The sequence below is a fragment of the Polyodon spathula genome, chromosome 17 (genome assembly GCF_017654505.1).
Source record: "Polyodon spathula isolate WHYD16114869_AA chromosome 17, ASM1765450v1, whole genome shotgun sequence".
NCBI lineage: Eukaryota > Metazoa > Chordata > Actinopteri > Acipenseriformes > Polyodontidae > Polyodon > Polyodon spathula.
Genome location: NC_054550.1, coordinates 18,518,959 through 18,539,929, shown reverse-complemented (window position 1 = coordinate 18,539,929; position 20,971 = coordinate 18,518,959). Strand labels below are relative to the sequence as shown.

The 20,971-nt window shown below is 40.6% G+C and overlaps 1 protein-coding gene across 2 annotated transcripts; it reads left to right on the top strand.

The window, feature by feature from the left end:
• Positions 1 to 3,597: 3,597 nt before the first annotated feature.
• On the top strand, positions 3,598 to 19,350 carry LOC121329958 (synaptojanin-2-binding protein-like). 2 transcript variants are annotated; one of them, XM_041276084.1, is made up of 4 exons: positions 3,598 to 3,876; positions 12,596 to 12,732; positions 13,539 to 13,634; positions 17,149 to 19,350. In XM_041276084.1, exons 1-4 carry the CDS (start codon positions 3,786 to 3,788, stop codon positions 17,293 to 17,295), a joined length of 471 nt encoding a protein of 156 aa, XP_041132018.1. In that variant the 5' UTR covers positions 3,598 to 3,785; the 3' UTR covers positions 17,296 to 19,350. The 2 variants fall into 2 exon arrangements, with proteins under 2 accessions (XP_041132018.1, XP_041132019.1); XM_041276085.1 differs by lacking the exon at positions 3,598 to 3,876 and adding an exon at positions 5,530 to 5,966.
• The last annotated feature ends 1,621 nt before the right edge of the window (positions 19,351 to 20,971 follow it).

Below are 20,971 nucleotides of genomic sequence, written 5' to 3'. Positions count from 1 at the left end.
TAGAGGATGTGCCATACGAGTACATGTATGTATGAGGGGTATTACATGAGCATTCATATTCTTTGGTCGATCAGGCATAACCCAGATGTCATACAAATATGTGGTGCGATTAGTTATCTTGGTAGCGTTCATTATCCATATCGTCTTATTAGGACATATTTGATCAGTAATGTTTTGTAAGCATGTAAGTGAGGTACGATTTGCCACACAGAGGGAAACGTGACTTGATACATTCACACAGGGACCTGCCGTCACCACACACGCCGGTCGATTGTCGACATTGCAATTTTTACAGCACCACAGTGTCCCAGTGACGTTGGCGAATTAACACTTTGTATTACCATTGCAGGTGAAGTTATCTTGGGTTCGGGTTTTGGTGTAGTTATTCCAGCTCAGCGTGACCCGATCCAGCTTTGTTAATTGATGTCCTGGAGACCAGGCCTGCAGCATCCCCACCACTGCCAATATCGCCTTCGTTCACCATACCCAGTGCTTCATGGTGAATCTGCAAACAAACATACACACTCACAACTCATTAGTTTTCTCTTATATAACATTTAGTAGCTGGGACATGTTCCCAGCCCTCTTCACCAGGTTTCATTATTGCTACCGTATTATCTTTTCCTACTGCAATCACATCTGCCGATTGTGGCGGAACAATGGTCAAAGGTGCTTTGGTCACTCGCTCCCTGCATGGCAAACGCGGAAGGAAGCCTTCCACGAAGCTGCCGGTGAAGAAGCTAGGGCCCCCCAGGTGGACTGTACCTCCTTAATAAAATCAGGTAAGGCTGGGAGCGTCCCGGGCTGTGGAGACCGCATAGACCGCGACTCAAACAGTGACCGCCGAGGTAATTCTACGGCTGGCCCCACAAGGGATCATTGGTGTCCAGCACCTCCAACTCAGTGTCTTGCTCTGAGTTGTGAGAGGTTAGTTCAGCTTCCACACTGTCCTCCTCAATGAGAGGCTCCCCTTCTGAAGCATCCCTGGAGATGGCGTCTACGTCCCAAACCCCTTGGGGTTTTTGGGCGATTGGGGCGGGCAGAGCCGGTTGGTTTGCTGTCGGCCTGACCTGTGCATCAGTGGCCTGTGGTACATGAGTAGCGATTGCTGACCCATCATTATGTCCATAAACTGGGACATCTTAGACATGAGCTCTGCCACGCCTGACTTGTCTCTATAACGTTTGTCCCGACGAGGAGAACGAGAGCGTCCCCTATGACGGGGTGACACGGAGCGAGACTGTGACCAGCGAGGGCGTTCCCTGCGAGGGGAGGGGCCTCGGGGTTGGGTAGATGGGCTACGAGAGCGTTTCCGAGCACGTCTATGATCTAGGGATCAGCTGTAAGCTGGGAGGGGCTCCTGGATAGCTGCAGTTTTACAGGCGAAGTCGCTGTAGACGACAGTAGAGCAGACACCGTGTAAGACGACCCAGAGGAGGGGGAGTGGCTCCCCACTGCTTTCCTCGCCCTCTGGCGAAGAGTGCGCTGCTGAAAGTTAGCACACAATGTACAAAACGACCCGTCTGCCAAGGCAGACGCGGCGTGCTCTGGTCCTAGGCACGCCACACAGTCTTCACGCGGGTCGCTTGCCGGCAATTTTGCCTGGCAGGTGACGCAACGGTGAAACCCAGACATCTCAATGATGGGATGCGTCGTGAGCGTAAAGCTGTGTGTTCAATGCGGTGAGCGCCGAGGTACGTGTACCGAGCGACGAGGTGTTTGCACCAAGAGTCGAGCGCGGAAGTGTCGAGGTGCGTGCGTCGATTGTCGAAGCGGCGAGCGTTGAGGTGTGTGCACCAAGCACCGAAGCGCCGAGCGTAGAGGTGCGTGCACCAAGCCCCAAGTGCTGAGGCGCTACACCAAAGCGCCAAGGCACGTGTACTGAGCGGGAAGACGCTATGCACTAGACGTTGAAGCGTTCGCTGATCCACAGAGCAGAGGCGTTAAGTGCTAGTACAGTGTCTAGTCAAAAGACAATGGTGTTGTGCTATACTTACCTGTTTAGTAAGGGGCAACTGAAAGTGTCGTTGGCGGTAGTCTTCCTAATGTGTTGTATGGGAAAAAAAGTACTTTTTTGAGGAACTGCAGCAGCACTAAGTGCAGATATTTGTAGCGTAGCTATCGAAAACAGCGACCACGCGGTCAGATGCTCACAATCCGCGGGTGGTAGTTTTAGGAGTGGCTGCAGTAGCAGGCCAAACTCTGGGTCTGGCGGGAGCGAGACCGAGGCTGCAAAAATTGCGTGGCCTTACAGGCGCGCAACGTGTCCTCTGAATTCTATTATGCACCTGGGGAAGAATAGACAATACAAAAACCCAACAAAAAAAAAAATATAAATATATATATATATATATATATATATATATATATATATATATATATATATATATATATATATATATATAATATGAAATAGCGTGAAGGAAGACAGAGAGCCAATGCGGAAAGAACACAATGCTGAAGCAAAGCGTGAAAGTGAAAGAAGTAAATATATATATAATGCTCAAAGGAGCAAACACTGAAATAAACTCAGAGAAGGGGCAGCAGCCAGCTTCTCAAGCTCAAAGGCTGTCGAGAACAATCAGTGGAAGTAAATCTCTCAGAGAGAACTTACCAGCTCAAAGTCCTACAAAGGCTGAAGACAAAAGAGGAAGACAGTCTCTGCGCGCTGCCTATAGTAAGCTCCCAGGGGGGCATGCTTACACGTCAGCTCGCGCGGAGGCCTATCGGCAGCTTTGCTATAAAGTTCAGCCAATCCTACTGCCTGACGGCAATATCCCATACCTTGACGGTTATTTTAGACTTGAAAGGGAACACAAAACTGCAAGCGCTGTAAGGTTTAAGCAGACTGCAATCGCAAAGCGATGCAGGCTGTTGCACAGAAAAAGAGTACCACAGCATAGTGGCTGGACAGGGGTGTCTAGCCTGGACTATGCGAAGTCACACGACCGGGGCAGACAGTGGAGTGGAGCACCGTCTACAGGCAGAGGCAGTGAGGCACTGTTGCGCTAGGTCTGAAGCACTGGCCAAACACTGTGCTCACTGAGTGCACCGTGCGCAGAGTACCGTGCAGCACTGGGTCTAATGCACACCTAGTACCGCGTGCACCGAGTACCGTGCTCACCACATGCACCGAGCACTGTGTGCATGCAACAATTCTTAACAATAATACTTACCTTACGGACAGACAGAGAGAAGCAGCCTGACAGGCGGAGCGAGCAGGTGCTGATAATCAGAAATAGAATAAAAAGGCTACGAATTTAAAACTACTGATTCTGGGAAAAGCGGAGAAGGCTGGTTTTCAGCACGAAGTGCAGGGAAACTATCAGTTGCTTAGGCAGTGCTTTTTAGAAAAAAAAAGGACTCAATGCGACACAGAGAGATCTTACCGTACCAATCTTGAGCAGTGAAATGAGGGTGAGTCTCTCCTGCCTGACGGTTATGTACCCTCGGTAGGCGGGACCGAGGGGGGTCATCGAGGGGAGAGGGCCTATCGGCAGCTTTGATAGAAAGAGCTCAATAACACTTACCAATAGGCTGGAGTATATCCCATAACGATGTTTTGGTGGCCATCTTCGAATTGAAAGGGAACTTTCATTTTCTATTTACTACGGGAGCTGTAGTTCCGTCTCCGCAGTGAATACTTAATCTCCCAGCAACCTACGCGAAGCGAGGGTTCCATGAATGATAATCTTTAAAATCACCTTCAGCGGCAGAGTTTGCTGATAAAAATAAAACAGAAATTCAATATATATATATATATATATATATATATATATTATCATATGGACTGTGTTGATTTTCCAGCCGATATGAACGGCAGAATGCACAATGCTACCCCTGAGGTGGAGATCTGTCTGAAAAGGGGACAATCCGGTAAGGAAGGGTAGAAGTTTCTCGGCGGCTGTGGGATTTATGTATTGCCCCGAAACTCGGGAGACTATGAGATGAAGAGCGCAGGCTCGGGCCTGTGGCTTGAAAGCTGTTCCACTTACTTGACTCTTTATTATATAGTACTGCTATTTGCTGTTCTTACACAGCAGGTTTATTAGGGGGGAAAAAAAAAAAAAAAAAAAAAAAAAAAAAAAAAAAAAAAAGTGTTGTGTGTTGTGGATGTATTACCAGCCTCTGGGCTGAATGTTGAATTGTGAAGTTGCGTTGAATTTTTGTTTAACGTTGAAACTAGGTTATTTATTGTAGCTTGGCTATATCCCTTAAAATAACTTTGCAGTTAATAAGCTTGAACAAAAAAAAAAAAAAAAAAAAAAAAATAGCTGTGTATATGTACTTTATTCCCAGGTAGTTGGCTTTACTGCTTTCCCGGGGCAAAGTACTGGCTCCCGAATCACTGAACAATACAGGTGAACTGACGAGGCTGAAGTTGGCTTCTTATTCGAATTTTTCTTATTCAAGCTTTGATCTGTAAGAGGTTAAATAATGTTGGGCGGCTAATTAATAAATAAATTATAATACATACATTGGCATGTGTGCCATCAGTTTTGACCCTGAAATCAGTGTTGGGCTGAGCAAAACAGAAATGAATATTGTTGAGGCGCTGCCCCTCTATAAATATCCACCGAGAAATTAGCAGCCCAACGTGACTTAAACCCTTAAATACAAAGTCAATCATTATTTGGAGCAAATCAGTCTGAATAAGAAACAGGCGAATAAAAAGCCATCTTCAGACTCGTGGTGAAGTGCTAATGCCATAAGAATGTGTGCATGTATTGCAGTGACAGCGTGTTACAAACGCAAAGTTTAGTTGTGCAACGTGGAAGGATTTCATAATTGCAACTCCTGAAGTGCATAATCTCGAGCTGCCTGTACTTCGGAACTGCCTACGTTTGCACTGCCCCGTGTTGCGTATTCCGAATCTCCCTTTCTGTTTCACTCGTCTGCTCCCATCGGAGGAAGGGACCCAGGGAAGTGACGAGGGTGTGGTTTCAATCGAGTGACTGCTGTGATGTCAGCTATTTGTCGTTAAATGTAGTAATCTAGATTTTTGCATTTGCAAGTGAAACAAAGGTATTGTATTAGCAAGGAATTCAACTTAGTCCTGTAATTGTAAAATCAAGTAGTGTATTTCCAAAGTTTGGGGCTAGAGTTGAGGGATATATATATATATGTTGCATTTTTCTACTCTGATGGATGTGAGCATCAGCAATTTACTCAAAGCCTCCATTAGTGTTTTCTACTATTATGACAACCTTGACTTGCATAAAGAAGGAAAAACATTGAGTGAAATAGCTTGCATCACTCCATTTTTCAAGGTGTGGTATCCAAAGCATAATCAACAAGTAAAGAGAAACATCATCTGGAATTGACAAACCCAGAACTGGAAGACCCAAAAAGCTGTCTACTAAGGATGAGCAATACTTGACAAGTGTTGAATTGGCAACAGAACTGGCAGAAGGCACAGGTGTCGTTGTCTATCCATCAACAGTCCAAAGCACCTTTGACCATTGTTCCATAGTCCAATTTTTGTGTTCTTGTGCATATTTTGTGCCTTTTAGTCTTGTTCCCCTTTCTTAACAGAGGTATTCTTACAGCAAGTCCTGATTTCAAGAGTGATCTGCATACTGTTGATTTCAGTAAAGCAACATGTACTTTATCCAATGCAGTGGCAAGGAAGCAAAACAGTATACAACATCACTGTTGTTAAAACACCTGCATTTGAAACATTCTGTGGAGTAGAACATCTGTTCTGCTGGTCCTAAAATGGTCGATAGCAGAGAGGACAATTCCATTGCTGTGGGAATACCACAGAAATCTCATCAGAAAGGAAACAACATTATTCAGATAACATTGCTGGACTTTGCAGCGCAAAAACAGCATTGGACATCGGACAAACCTCACGCTCTAAAGAGCCACATAGCTATTGGAAAGATGATGGCAGTAGACATGCAGCCTTACTCAGTCATCGATGGTGTTGGTTTCACAGAACTGCTACAACTGCTTGAACCAAGGTACAGAATTCCATCTTGTTGTTTTTTTACTGATAAAATTATACCTGACATGTATGATAAAGTATGAGGTAATGTATGATGAAGCAAATTGGAGACTTTGTTGAGAAATCGACTGCATTAGCCTTTACGTGTGATACATGGACATCTGAGTATGCTACTCAGTCTTACATGAGTTTCACTTCACACTGGTTTGATAATAATTACAATCGCAGAAGTGTAGTTTTACAATGCAAAGCTTTTAATGCAAGCACACAGCTAGACACATAGCAGATTTGTTACTGAACATAATGGACATGTTTTACGTGACAATGCAGCTAACATGTGCAAAGCAATGTCTGATGCTGGACTTTCTAGTGTGGGATGCTTTGCACACACACTCCAGCTGTGCATAAATGACAGCCTTTTCATACAGTGTGGCGTTTCTGACATGATAGCAGTGTCCAGGAAAATTGTGGGTCACTTCAAGCACTCTTCTAGCGCAAATGGAAGGTTTCATAAGCTATAACTGAGTTGGGTCTACCAACTAATTCAGTTAATTCAGGATGTAACAAAAAGGTGGAATTCTACCTATTTTATGTTCCAGCGTCTGTTGGAACAGAACGTGCGGTAAATCTCTGTGTCTCTGAGACAGATGACATGCAGCATATACGGTACATGCACAACATTGGACTCTTATGGCGAGTGTTGTGGGACTTCTCAAACTATTTGAAGAGTTAACCAGAGAAATCAGTGCAGCAGATGCATGCATTTCAACTATCCTCCCAGCAGTGGCAATGTTGAAACGCAACATTCAAACTAAAGTAGCAGACCATGGAGTTAAGCAAATGAAAGCTTGGGTATTGATGAGCCAGTTGAAGAAAATAGTTTGTTAATTGTTGCTACCAGCCTCTATCCCAGATATAAAGTTAACTTTTGGTCAAGTGATGCACAACGATGTCAGGCAAAGTTACTTGTTTAAGATGCTGTAGCTTGTTGTTCTGCTGAGTCAACAAATGAGTCAACAGCTGCAGTTGTTCAACAGGGAGCTTCCAACAAAAGACACTGTACTGGGACATGGAACACTTGGGATTAATTATTTTGCTATGGGGAAAGTACACACACAGCTACAAATGCTGCTGAGACAGAGATAAACACCTTTTATCTTGAACCTCTCATTTCTTGAACAGAGGATCCAGTTTAGTGGTGGAAGGCAAACAGGTATCGCTTACCACAGGTATATCTCTGCCCTCATAAGAACATAAGAAAGTTTACAAATGAGAGGAGGCCATTCGGCCCATCTTGCTCGTTTGGTTGTTAGTAGCTTCTTGATCCCAGAATCTCATCAAGCAGCTTCTTGAAGGATCCCATGGTGTCAACTTCAACAACATTACTGGGGAGTTGATTCCAGACCCTCACGATTCTCTGTGTAAAAAAAGTGCATCCTATTTTCTGTTCTGATTGCCCCTTTGTCTAATCTCCATTTGTGACCCCTGGTCCTTGTTTCTTTTTTTCAGGTCGAAAAAGTCCCTTGGGTCGACATACCTTTGTCAATACCTTTTAGAATCTTGAATGCTTGAATTAGGTTGCCGCATAGTCTTCTTTGTTCAAGACTGAATAGATTCAATTCTTTTAGCCTGTCTGCATATGACATGCCTTTTAAACCCAGAATAATTCTGGTCGCTCTTCTTTCCACTCTTTCTAGAGCAGCAATATCTTTTTTATAGCGAGGTGACCAGAACTGAACACAATATTCAAGATGAGGTCTGACTAATGCATTGTACAGTTACTGTTACATTGTAACATTACTTCCCTTGATTTAAATTCAACACTTTTCACAATGTATCCGAGCATCTTGTTGGCCTTTTTTATAGCTTCCCCACATTGTCTAGATGAAGACATTTCTGAGTCAACAAAAACTCCTAGGTCTTTTTCATAGATTCCTTCTCCAATTTCAGTATCTCACATATGATATTTATAATGCACATTTTTATTTCCTGCGTGCAGTACCTTAAACTTTTCTCTATTAAATGTCATTTGCCATGTGTCTGCCCAGTTCTGAATCTTGTCTAGATCATTTTGAATGACCTTTGCTGCTGCAACAGTGTTTGCCACTCCTCCTATTTTTGTGTCGTCTGCAAATTCAACAAGTTTGCTTACTATACCAGAATCTAAATCATTAATGTAGATTAGGAATAGCAGATGACCTAATACTGATCCCTGTGGTACTCCACTGGTTACCTCACTCTCTGAGGTTTCTCCGCTAATCAGTACTTTGTTTTCTACATGTTAACCACTCCTTAATCCATGTACATGCGTTTCCTTTAATCCCTGCTGCGTTCAGTTTGAGAATTAATCTTTTATGCGAAACTTTGTCAAAAGCTTTCTGGAAATCTAAATAAACCATGTCATATGCTTTGCAATTATCCATTATCGATGTTGCATCCTCAAAAAAATCGAGCAGGTTAGTTGGACACGATCTCCCTTTCCTAAAACCATGTTGACTGTCTCCCAGAATACTGTTACCATATAGGTAATTTTCCATTTTGGATCTTATTATAGTTTCCATAAGTTTGCATATAACAGAAGGCAGGCTTATTAGTAAGTAGTTACCTGGTTCAGTTTTGTTTCCCTTTTTGTGGATCGTTATTACGTTTGCAATTTTCCAGTCTGTCGGTACAACCCATTTGTCAGGAGACTGTTGCATGATCTTGGTTAGTGGTTTGTAAATAACTTCTTTCATTTCTTTGAGTACTATTGGGAGGATCTAATCAGGCCTAGGGGAGTTGTTTATTTTAAGAGCTCCTAGTCACTTTAACACTTCTGCCTTGGTTATGCTAAAGTTATTTAAAACTGGATAGAAACAGGTTGACATGTGGGGCATGCTGTCCATATCCTCCTTTTTGTAAAAACTTGTGAAAAGTAGTCATTTAATATATTTGCTATTTTTTTTTCTTCGTCTATGATTTTACCCTTTTTATCTCTTAGACATTTAACCTCCTCTTTGAATGTTCTCTTGTTGTAGTATTGGAAAAACATTTTGGAATTGGTTTTAACCCCCTTACAATGTTCATTTCTATTTCTGTCTTGGCCTTTCTAACTTCCTTTTTGACTTGCGTTTGCAGTTCTGTTTTCTCTTTTTGTGTACTTTGTTTTTGGTCCCTTTTTAACGTTCTGTAAAGCGCCTTTTTTCGCTGAATATTTTTTTAAATTGATCTATTAAACCATTTTGGCAATTTAGTTTTACATTTAGATTTGTCTACTGTAGGGATGTAATTGTTTTGTGCCTCTAATACTACGTTTTTGAAGAACCATCCTTTTTCTGTAGATGTTTTCTCTATTTTATTCCAATCTAGTTCTGTTAGTCTCTGTTTCATAACTTCATAGTTTGCTTTTCTAAAATTGTAAACCTTAGCTTTAGTCATTACTTTTGGAGTTTTAAAAAGCACTTCAAATGAGACCATGTTGTGGTCTGAGTTTGCCAGTGGTTCTCTGACCTCTGTTTTAGTTATTCTGTCTTCGTTATTTGAAAAGACTAAATCAAGGCATGCCTCCCGTCTAGTCGGTGTCTTGAAAAATTGTGTCAGGAAGCAGTCATTTGTCATTTCCACCATTTCAATTTCGTCTGTAATGGTCTCCACCGGGTTTTCCCATTTTATATGGGGGAAGTTGAAATCCCCCATTAGTATGGCTTCTCCTTTGCTACACGCATTTCTAATGTCATTGTATAACAGATTGTTTTGCTTGCCGTCTGAATCTGGCAGTCTATAGCATGCTTCTATTATTATACCCTTTGAATTTTTGTCCGTTATTCTGCCCCATATTGTTTTTTTGTTGCTTTCCCCCCCTTCCTTTCTAGTTTAAATGCTTCTGAACCTGCTCGAGGATCTTTTCTCCAAGTAGATTGGTTCCCTTTTTATTTAAATGCATTCCGTCCCGTCTATACAGAATCTGTCCCAAGTGAGAAACTTTTCAGTACTGCTAAGGACATTTGCTCACACAGTTGCTGCAGACTTTCACCTGCAAATGCAGAACCACTTATTTTTTTAAAGCAAATGTACATTTCATGGAGTAAAATTATGCAGTAAAACCTGTAATATAGTAACGACAAACTGTCTGTGGTTTGTTGCTCTGTCTGTAAAACGTGTTCTTGAAATCATACCGAGTTACTCCTGAGTTAAATAAAAATTGATGCACAATAGTTTTTTTTTTTTCTAACTTTACAACTTTCAGATGTTCAGAACGTTGTTGAACAATAGCTTATGCTTTAGGAAATAATATTTTAAGTTATTGTAATGCAAATATAAGTTGAACCATTTGGGAACTGCAGTGTTTTATTAAAATCATTTGTAAACTGTTTTGTAGTGTATTTGATATGTGTTACACACACAGATGCATTTAAATCAACGTGGGTTTTATTTTGCAGGGAGATTCAGGTCACTTGCGGCCATTTTTTCATAAAAGCTTCTAGGTCAGGTGATAAGTTGAAACCTCAGATTTTAAAAAATAGTGGCTTAGTACAAAGATGTTGCTCTCCTTTTAAATGCAAACATATAGCAGTACACTGTTCTGTATTTTGATGTTTCTGTTGTGGCATCGGCTAGCGGTAAATTGTGTTTCAAACTAAAATCTTATTTGGGGATATATTTCAATTTGATAATAAAAATACTATTTACCAAAATAACTGCTGCTATAGGTTGTGCACATCCCTAGTGCCTATGCTTTTCATTACATTTTCTTGATAATATTTTCAAGTTTTGTAGGATTCGGTATTCAGTTCGGTATTCGGATGAATCTTTTGAGATGGATTAAGTATTCGGCCAGATCCTAAAAAGTTGGATTCGGTGCATCTCTAGTTTCCTGTAAAGCTATTTATTATAGATGACAAAGCATATCACATTTTTACACTTCTTCCGAGTTTTATTTTATATTTGTTCACCTTTCAGTGCATCCTAATAATGTTTTTATTTTGTTGAATGATCCTTAAACTTTGATTTGGTTGAATATGTTACTTTCTTTAAAGAAATGTGTTAATCCTGATGAAAACCATTTATTTAATACACGTTATCATTCATTTAAATCTAATAATTTAAATTATTTTTAACCCCATTTAAAAACAGCACAGAATAGTATACAAAATAAAATTATATACTCAACCTTAACCTTAAAACAAATACTTAGTGATAAAATATAAATAAAAATATATAAAATATAAAATAAAATATATATAAAATAATAAAATAATCTATTGCGTTAAAGTTAAGTACGATGCAATCAAAAATGCTGATGTACATTTTAAAAAATTAACATCACAACTTAATGCTGAAGACTTTAGTTTAGATTTACCTAAAGAAACACCTGGACAAACTTTGTACTTCTAATAGTTATCAAACACATTGCTTAGTATTTTTTCCTTTCTCAGAAATGTGGTAAGGAGATTTGGTTAGTTAAGTTAAATCTGATATCCCAGATAACTGTGGCTGACATACAGCTTTGTCTTTATACTTAAACAAATGCTATACGGAAATCAGTTGGATGTAAGTGGTAAATACATATAATTGATTTCCAAATTAATCTGTGTATAGATCTGAAATATTTTCAAGTCTGTCAAGCAAAGATTAGTTTTTCATAAGTATCGTGATACGCATTGTATCGTGACGTGTGTGTATCTAATGTAGCATGCATGGGGAAAGGCAGCTGGTAGGTGGCGTAATCACATACAAAGACATAAGCCCGATATACACTTCTTGCAAAGGAGCCGGCTCTTTTGTGCAGCGGTATTGGCACTGTGCTTTACTGCAAGAGGTCCCGGGTTCGCGCCCGCCATCTGCCTGTGTGAGGCGCCTGCCTGCGGGAACTCAGTTTGCTACTGTGTGTGTGTGTTTTTGCTCAAAGAGCCAACTTGAGCTTTTCAGTATATTTAACATACCTTTGTCAAGGGAAAGTATTGGAGGTATTTATAGGCTTTTGATGCCATGATAACCACACATGTATTTATCTTTAAATCTAATGTCTTTGGAATATATTTATAAATAATAGGTGGTGTGCAATTAATTAAAAGAATAGAATTCAGTCAAGGGATTCTGTGCCTTTGAAAACCAGGAGAGCAAAAAAAGAAAGGCATCTGTTGCAAAGACCATGTTTTTAATAGATTGAACTCGGAGTGAGGTGCACCAGAATTGTCATAAAAATTAAACCCAGCTTGTGGCTCCCCAGTGACATAACTAGGGCACAGCTGGTTGGAGTGAGTGTGAGTGGGGTTCACATGTTGGAGTGCGGTGTGAGTGGGGTTCACATGTTGCAGTGAGTGTGAGTGAGGTTCACATGTTGGAGTGCAGTGTGAGTGGGAGTTGCCTGTCTTACCTCGGTTCCCTGGAGAGCACCAGTAGTTAAGACAACCTCGGCTCTTTGTTTTGCTGACCTGTGGTATACAGTAGGTTTGCAGAGAGATAAGAGGTGATTGGTTTGGCAGTACTAGGGGACAGCTACTGATGATCAATTCTCCTGAGCAGTAATTGCTTTGCAGCATTTGAGACGACGTTCAAAAATGTGAATTTCAAATAGGGTTTATTGATTACACTTTTTAAAAATAATGTATCAGAAAACATAAATAAATAAACTTCTGATCCAAGTGTGCGTGCTTGTGTCCTCAGGCATGGGGTTCAACATTGTCGGGGGGAGAGACCAGCAGTACATCTCCAACGACGGCGGCATCTACGTCGCCAAAATCAAGGAGCAGGGGGCGGCAGCGCTGGACGGGCGGCTGCAGGAGGGGGACCGGATCCTGGCGGTGAGCACGGTGCACGTGGAGAGGAGTGCTGGAAATATTAGAACATTGTTTTCATTAGTGAACTTATTCATTTAGAAATTGGAATAAGCTGCTAGTGAGCGAGGACTGACAGGCACCACAAGTAGCGAGTGCAGTATCACTCAACTTTTATAAATACTAAGTTCAGAATAATACTAATACAAATAATTATAAAAGTATGTGTGAGTAATGTTAAAATATTTTTTTTTTGTATTATAAATATTTGAAAGTTGAGGGACAATGGCAATTGGAGAGCTTCCCCTCAAAGCTCTGCAAGCAAGCAAACCTCAATCCTGACCTGAACACCACCTGCCAGTCCTGCGCCTCTGTCATGCAGAGACTGCACTTCTTGATGTGATGTAAACTAATATCAACAGGGGGCTAAGCTCAGAACACCAAACAATACTGGAGAATGCAAGTTCAAGACATGTATAATGGTAGACCCGCAATATTTCCTGGTCAATTAAGCCCAGTTTGGTCCATGTTGCAAAAGTCTATAGAAAAATTATTTAAGACTAGCACTTTGAGCCATTCCAGGTTTTCCTGTCAGTCTTAACTTTTTAGTTACCTTTTCAAAAGGTGCCTGCTGTGTTTAATAAGCTGGTATGCAAAGGGTCTTATATCCTATCTACACTACATACTATTAAAATGCCATTTACTTCATTCCTGACTACGTTTTCCAAACAGGACAGTCACAAATCATTTAGGCAGCGTGCATCAGGTATTGAATGATCCCCTGTACAGTGGCAGCTGCTTGTCTGTGTAACAGCGTTCCTCCCTGTCTGCAGATCAATGGGTGTGAGCTGCAGAACCTGTCCCACCAAGAGGCTGTGGAGCTCTTCAGAACGGCCGGAGAGGATGTGAGGCTCCGGGTGCTGCAGGGGGTGGGTATCCCACTTCGGGACCAGAGGAGACTGGAACAAAAAAGGAAATGTGCAACCCCCCCCCCCCCCCCTCCCCCTTTTTAACACTGCAGTATTTTTGCAAAGCTCCCCTTTATAACACTGCAGTATTGGTACAGACCTCCCCTTTAAATAACACTATAGTATTGGTAGAGCTTCCCTTTATAATGCTGTAGTATTGGAAGAACTTCCCTTTATAATGCTGTAGCCATGGTTATAAGACTGCTGTTTGAATTCTGCCTTATAGAATTTGAATAATAGTGCTAGTGGGATGGCACTGTGTGGATAATGAGAGCCATGACCATGCTGCTGTATAGCCTGCTGCACAGTAGAAAGGACCTCTTTATAAAGGGGAGCACTGTATCTGAAAGCCTTGGTAATCACTCTGTTAAGACTTGGGGTTGATTTGATCATTTTACAGCACCAGGAAATTCACTTGGATTGCATCAGTTATTTATTGGAGGTTGGTACTGTAAAGTTCAGCGGTGGTTTATCCCAGTGGGGTAACACTTCGACTTCACAATCACAAACCAAGGCTTTCCAGATGCATTTCCTTATTTCTTATTATCCACAGTTTTCTTCTTTCTTAATGTTCCCTGCCACCTATCCACTGCAAAGTGGATACAATGAAAGTATGTCACACAGATCTGTGCATGTATTTTGAGAAGTGACTATCCGATAGTGATGACACTATTGGATATTCTGTAGCACATCCCAATAATCTGGGGTCATTTTATGGATTATGTCTTTGGGTTCATCCAGCCGTGCTTGTGTCCTTTTTTTCATGTACATACAGTGAATCAAGATTGTGGGTGTTTTCACTTGTGTCTTTTACTGCAGGTTACATTTGTATTAATGTTGCACTGGTCAGGGTTAACTGTGTTCATTTGTGCCTGTTGCAGTATTCTGTGACTGTGGTGAAACAGGCAGCAGTATGCACTGGCACTCTGAAACATGCTCACCAGTTTTTTTATGTTAATCTGTGCAACTGTGAACTGTGCTGGATTCAGCTTTTCTTCACCAAAAATTGGTGGCTGTTCTGATTAATCCAAACAGTTTCCACTCCTTAAGTACCAATGTGTTTTTCTAATCCAGATTACTCTGTGCCAGCTAGACTAGATTGTATTTTGAACCCACCCCTCTCGTCCATTCAGCTCATCACCAAGACTTATTCTCTCCCTGCAAGAACAGGAGATTATAAATATTGAATTGAAATGATTTCTTCATTGACAGCAAACACCCCATTCTCATGATTCACCCTGGGCAGGTACCTGATGTAACAAGTCACAGTGCAGAGCTGGCACTCGGTTCAAAATGATTAGAAAATTACTGTGGAACATGCTGCAATCTTTGTTTCCAGTGCAAAGCTTTCAAAGAGGTGGAAAGATTGTTACAGTAACTGCTGTAGTAGCACCTGCAACATTATCACTGTGCTGAAGAGATTGAGCTGAATGGACATTTTCTAAATATAGCACAATGTAGCAGGAGCTATTTCCGAGATGCCTTAGACTGTAGTGGTTTGTTTCTTGTTTGGTAAAGTGACTTCAAAACAAACCACGTAGAGAATTAAAAGTGAAAAGGATCAACTGGCACACTACTTCCTACCCTGCAGTTTAACCTTTGTTCTCTGCACAACACTGCATATTAAGCAAATGCACCAATATCAATTCTCATGATGGGTTTGATCGATTTGCCTGTCAGTTCTTTTGCACTGAAGTACAGCTGACCCTGTCTGAAATTGGAATCCGCATGTCAGGCGTCTCTTATTGTGGTAGTGATGTCAAGTTGTTTGGGGGATTGAACAGCAAAGGAAAGCTGCCAAAACTGCGCAAGATGAAGTATTTATCATTTATTTAAAACATGTACAACTCATGTACATTGTAATGATGTCTTCAACCATTCTGAATGCGTCAGAGTTCAAATACTGAGATCACTGTACCAGTCTTCCCTCCAGTTAACTGTTTTATGTGTATTTGTATTCTGGGGTGTAATTGTTTGAAGTGTGTTTTATTCATTTATCTGAAACTACTGTCTGTATGTTTTGAGGTCTTGCCAGTACACCTTCATAAATTAGGTTTTTGATCTCAATGGATTCCTAGTAAAATAAATAAAGATACTAAAATGACATAGTATAGCTATCCTAAAGCTTCACGGGCCTGAATTAGCACCAATGTCGTCTTTGATAAAGTTTAGCCACAGGGCATTCCAGCTTCCCTGGCGCAGATTCTGGATCCCCTCTTCTGTGGGTGATGATGCAGATGTGATAAAGGCAAGGGTTCCAGGACAGTGTGCCTGCCAAAGAAGAGCTGTGGAACTCAAGCAGCCCATTTTAATAACCTTATTTATGTCAATGCTGGGGGTATCATGGCCAAAGGTTTTCCCACAAGGTGGTTAATAGTTGAGAACTGAAACATTTTCCAAGTGCTAAACATTTACAATTGACTGTTACCATTGTCAGAGGTACGCATTTCAGATGTAGAGGTCAGCTGTATGGTTTGCATAGTAAGAAGTGTACAGTGTAAGCTTGTGTATTACATTTGAAGTCTTTTCAGGATACTCATTGTACATGTGTAGTGTCACTCACAATAACGTTGCAGTGCATCCACTGGAGAGCTTCTCTTGATTGCTTTTCTGATTGGTTACAAGTATTTACACCACAATAAAGTGACTTAATGTGTTTAATTCTTAAGTTTAAATGTTTATAAAATGTAATTTAATGTAACATACGTACTCTCCAACTAAAAATAATTAATTTGTAATTGACATTAGGGGTGATGACTAGGACTGTATTTTTTATATCGTTAGAAAATTGTGTGTTCACTGCATTTCACAGTCCAAAGTTGCATGGTTCACACCTTAAACTCGTATCTTATAAAGCCCTTTGTGATGGTGGTCCACTATTTTTTATTTATTATTATTAAATGCGAAATTGTAGAATATTTAGTTTTTTATGTCCTTCTTTTAAAGACATTCTGTTTTCACCATCAGTGAATAATACTCCAACAAAAGAAAAATATAAATGTAAAAATAACAACAGACACGTGAAAAGACCCCTTCTTGTACTGGACAGATAGCAGATAGACTCTCCAGGGCAGTATTGGGCAATACTGGACTGTTGAAGGGCGTAATGAGGCCCAACACCCCTGGTGGAGGGCCTTATAGCCCCTGAAGGTCTGGTATTGCCCAATACCACCCATCCTGGAGGGTCTTAATGTGCTTAGAAAATGGGAAACTGTAAGAGGTCACTGACGAGTAGGTGGCTCAAGGATATCTGTCCAGGTGAAAAGGCCATTATGTCGGTACTTTTTGTTTTCTGGTCATCTATTGAAAGTTAATATACCCCCCCAGCCAAGGGTACTAGTCAATGAGATACCAGGAAATAAAAGGCCAATTTTCTAATGAAAATCCAGCCATTCTGATGACCCTCTGTGTGATTTCCCTGTGCGGTCCTTGTCAGAGCGCGGGCGCTGACTGTCTGTGTGTTTTGTTTCCGCAGCACTCCGCTCAGATGAACGGTCCGAAGGGGTCTAGGGGTTGGGCCGAGCCGCCCATCCCGCTGCTCGGAGTCCTGGCTGTAACGGGAGTGCTGGCGCTCACAGCGATTGTGTATTTGAGAGTCCGTCACCAGATCGGCATGCGTTGAAACACGGCGTCACTATTTATTATTGATTAGATTATTATTATTGTTTATTTCTTTGCTTTTTTCTTTATGGAAAACCAGACTGATTTAATTTTTTCCCCCACTATTTCACTGATATGTTTTATTGTAAATTACTGCTGCTTATTCCAAAGGAAAGATTCATGTGTAGAGGGTTTAGGTTTTGAAGCCAGAAGTTTGAAACTTACTTGCACGATAAGTACAGGACAAAGGAGAGGGTTTTTAAACTGAATATGTATTTAAATAACTGGTATCCGCTTTAAGAATAAGTTTGAAAAGGGACAGCAGCTTTAGCGTGGAAGTAAAACAGGAGCTACTTAATGAATTCAAGTGCCAGATACTTCTACACTTCCCAAAGCAAGCTAGGAATCATAGTACCACCTGCTGGGAGCTCAGTGTTACTACAGTTCACTTTACCCAGTGTGGAAGCAGTTGTGTGGCCACTTCTCATTTCCTTAGCCAGCTGACCCACGTGTTTTCTGTTGCGTCTATGCAGCAAGGGTTGGAACCCAGCACATTACAATCCTTTTTTTTCTTTAATTACTTTCATTTTTGTGAATGTAGTGAATGTAATTTTTTAAAAGCAAAGCACCAATAGAGGTAATAGAAGCCATGAAATATGTGTTTGCTTGAAACACATGTCAGTAACCTACATGTTGTATCTGTAAAGTTAAAACTAGAGCTATCATTTAGCATAAAGAACTATTTCACCATGGTCAGCATTCACTGTACATGCATGGCTTCTCTCTGTAGCCTGTCATAAAGAATGCCCTGACCACGTTCCATCACGATTAGAGTAGCGGATCTCTAGGTAGCTGTAAAAAATAGAAATGTGACAGACAGGGATGGATGTCCACCACCTGCGAGAGATAATAGCATCTAAGGAAATTGATTTCGAAGCATTGGCTAGCACGTCTTTTGAAGATGATTTATTATTATTATTATTATTATTATTATTATTATTATTTTATTTTTTTAAGTGAAGTCCTCAACTTTTTTTTTTAATTTTTGTTTTTTAGTACATTTGTATCTGATCTACATGCCACAAAAACAAAGCCTTAGAATTAGGTTTGAATAAGAAGGCAGAGACCGTGTCGGAGCTATAGAAAGAGAATCGTGATAGATGTAGTTATAAATCATGTCATCTGTACAAGCCAATCGGAGAACTGTTTAAATGCGCATGAGCATAGTGTGTGTGTGTGTGTGCGCACACGTGTGTTAATATCCACTGTGTCTCCATGTTTAATGTAGAATTATGATTTGCTTTGTAGGCTGTATACAGACCCTGTTCCGGTCCTCCACACACAAGGCAATGCTAGTGAACTGCTGTTCTGTAGAATCAGGTAGAACTACACTACAGCAGTACTGTCTGTATCTGATCAAGGTATACCATAGCAGCTTTCTGTCAAGTCCCGGCATGTGATATTTAGAGGAAATCCAAGAGTGACTGTGAATATCTAAACCCTTACCCACTGTTCCATTGTATATAGTACTCTATGAAGTGGTTGATAACAATATCGGGGAAAGAAAAAAGGTCTCTTCACCTGTACTTTGGGACCTGCTATAAAGCAGTGAGGACAGGGTTTTGGCTGAGCCATTACACAGCACCCATAATGTATTGACAACCTCGAAGAACAGACTCAAAGGATCTCCTCAAAGCATTTACCACCAATATTTTGTGAAGTGAAACTAGGAAGAATTGTGCATGCTAATGAAAGTGACACAAAGCTGTGTCTGCATGTTGCATGCTTTGTGGTTGATGATTACCAAAATGTATGGAATATGTGTATTATAACATCTTTCTGTTTTCACAATCTATCCTGAAGGACCACATGCATCTTTCTGAGCTGTCTTTATTTGTTGTTGTCCAAACCTGATTCTGTTGATTAGAAAGTTCGCTGCACTTTGTGTCTGTTCTGTTTGCAATGATTGCCTTCCCCTCTGTCTGCCCATTAATACGAAGGCTTCATAAAGCAGGTTTCTCATTAAATAGAGCTTTCCTGCAAGTCATATTCTACCCAAGCGAAGTTCAATTTGCAATCTTGTTTGTCCTGATCTGGTGCATGGACTGAAACGCATTGATCATTGCATTTCATTAAGTTTAGAAATTAGGCTTTTTGCATATTTTTTTATTTGTACATTGAGAGTAGATTAATTTAGTATGGATGCGCTTGAACCTAAAAAATGATCTTGATTGTTAATTTGACATCTTGTTTGTGACTTGCATAATTATTTAGTCATGATTACGTGAGGCCTGGCTAATTTAATTCAGATCTAAAATTCATAAGAGATAGTTTTGCATCATAAGGATGGTACAGTGGATCAATGAAAGATTAATCAGAAAGAGTAGTCATAGTTCTACTGTATATGCAGGGTAAATGACACATTGTGCTAATGAACTCATTTGTGTCAAGCTTTACAGGGCAAGTGTACAAGTAACAGCAAATTAAAATGTTGTACACAGAGAGTCTGAATAACTGTTGGTGCAAAATCCTGAAGGATCACCAGCAAACTGAAAATGGAATTATTTGCTAATGTGTGACAGGGCAGTACCTTAAAGAACAATATGCATGTAATGCTGCTCTACAGAAAAAAGCAGTATACTAGATATGCTTTAATGCCACTCACCCAATAGCAATGCATAGGTCACACTTTATACTACAGGCACTGCCAGGGCTGTGAAACAGGTAAAATAACTGCTAATATTTCCCTGCTAACTGGGGGAACTTTTGCATGCAGAGCAAAAGTACCAATGCTGGTCCTGTGCAAACTGTTCCTCTGGGACTCCAGCTCACTGGTCCTGTGCAAGCTGTTCCTCTGGGACTCCAGCTCACTGGTCCTGTGCAAGCTGTTCCTCTGGGACTCCAGCTCACTGGTCCTGTGCAAGCTGTTCCTCTGGGACTCCAGCTCACTGGTCCTGTGCAAGCTGTTCCTCTGGGACTCCAGCTCACTGGTCCTGTGCAAGCTGTTCCTCTGGGTCTTTGCTTAACTTTTTAATTTCTTTTTAATTTTAATTTTGCTTAGGTTTATTTTATTGGACCAAGTTTAAAAGACAATGAATGTAATTTATAATAAACTTTAAAGTATATTGGTCCAAATATCAACTCCAAATCAAGATAATAAATGTAAATGCTGCTTTCTGGTGCATAGTTACATCCTGTAGGTCACATGGTTTGAACAAGACAAACAGAACAGGAAGCTATTATTAGGTTGTTTAGTAATATTTAGTAATTCTAAAAATAAAATTTTCTTACAAAGTGTCTTTTTAACATTACTGAAGTAAATCGCACCAGGAAGCAGCTACTTGTCTTTAGTACTGTACACATATGGCAAAAAAATATTTTTTCAAGTACTAACAAGAGTAAGGCTGGATTTAAAAGCACTGCTTTAAATGACTGTTTAGACATTCACATTCAACCTGTGTGCCTTTATTCCAGTTTAAGATACGTATCTAATGCACTAAACTTTTGCTCCAAAAGTTATGTATATATTGATATTATTATTGCTCAGAGGACCGAATGAAACTTTGTGTATCATTTAGTGAAGGAAAAAATGATGAGCCTTGAAAACAAGGGCTTGTGATTGGTCTGTGGGAGCTGAGTGCAGAATTAACTGAATTCCTGTGATCTACAATACCAGTGCACTGTGCTGGAGTACCTGC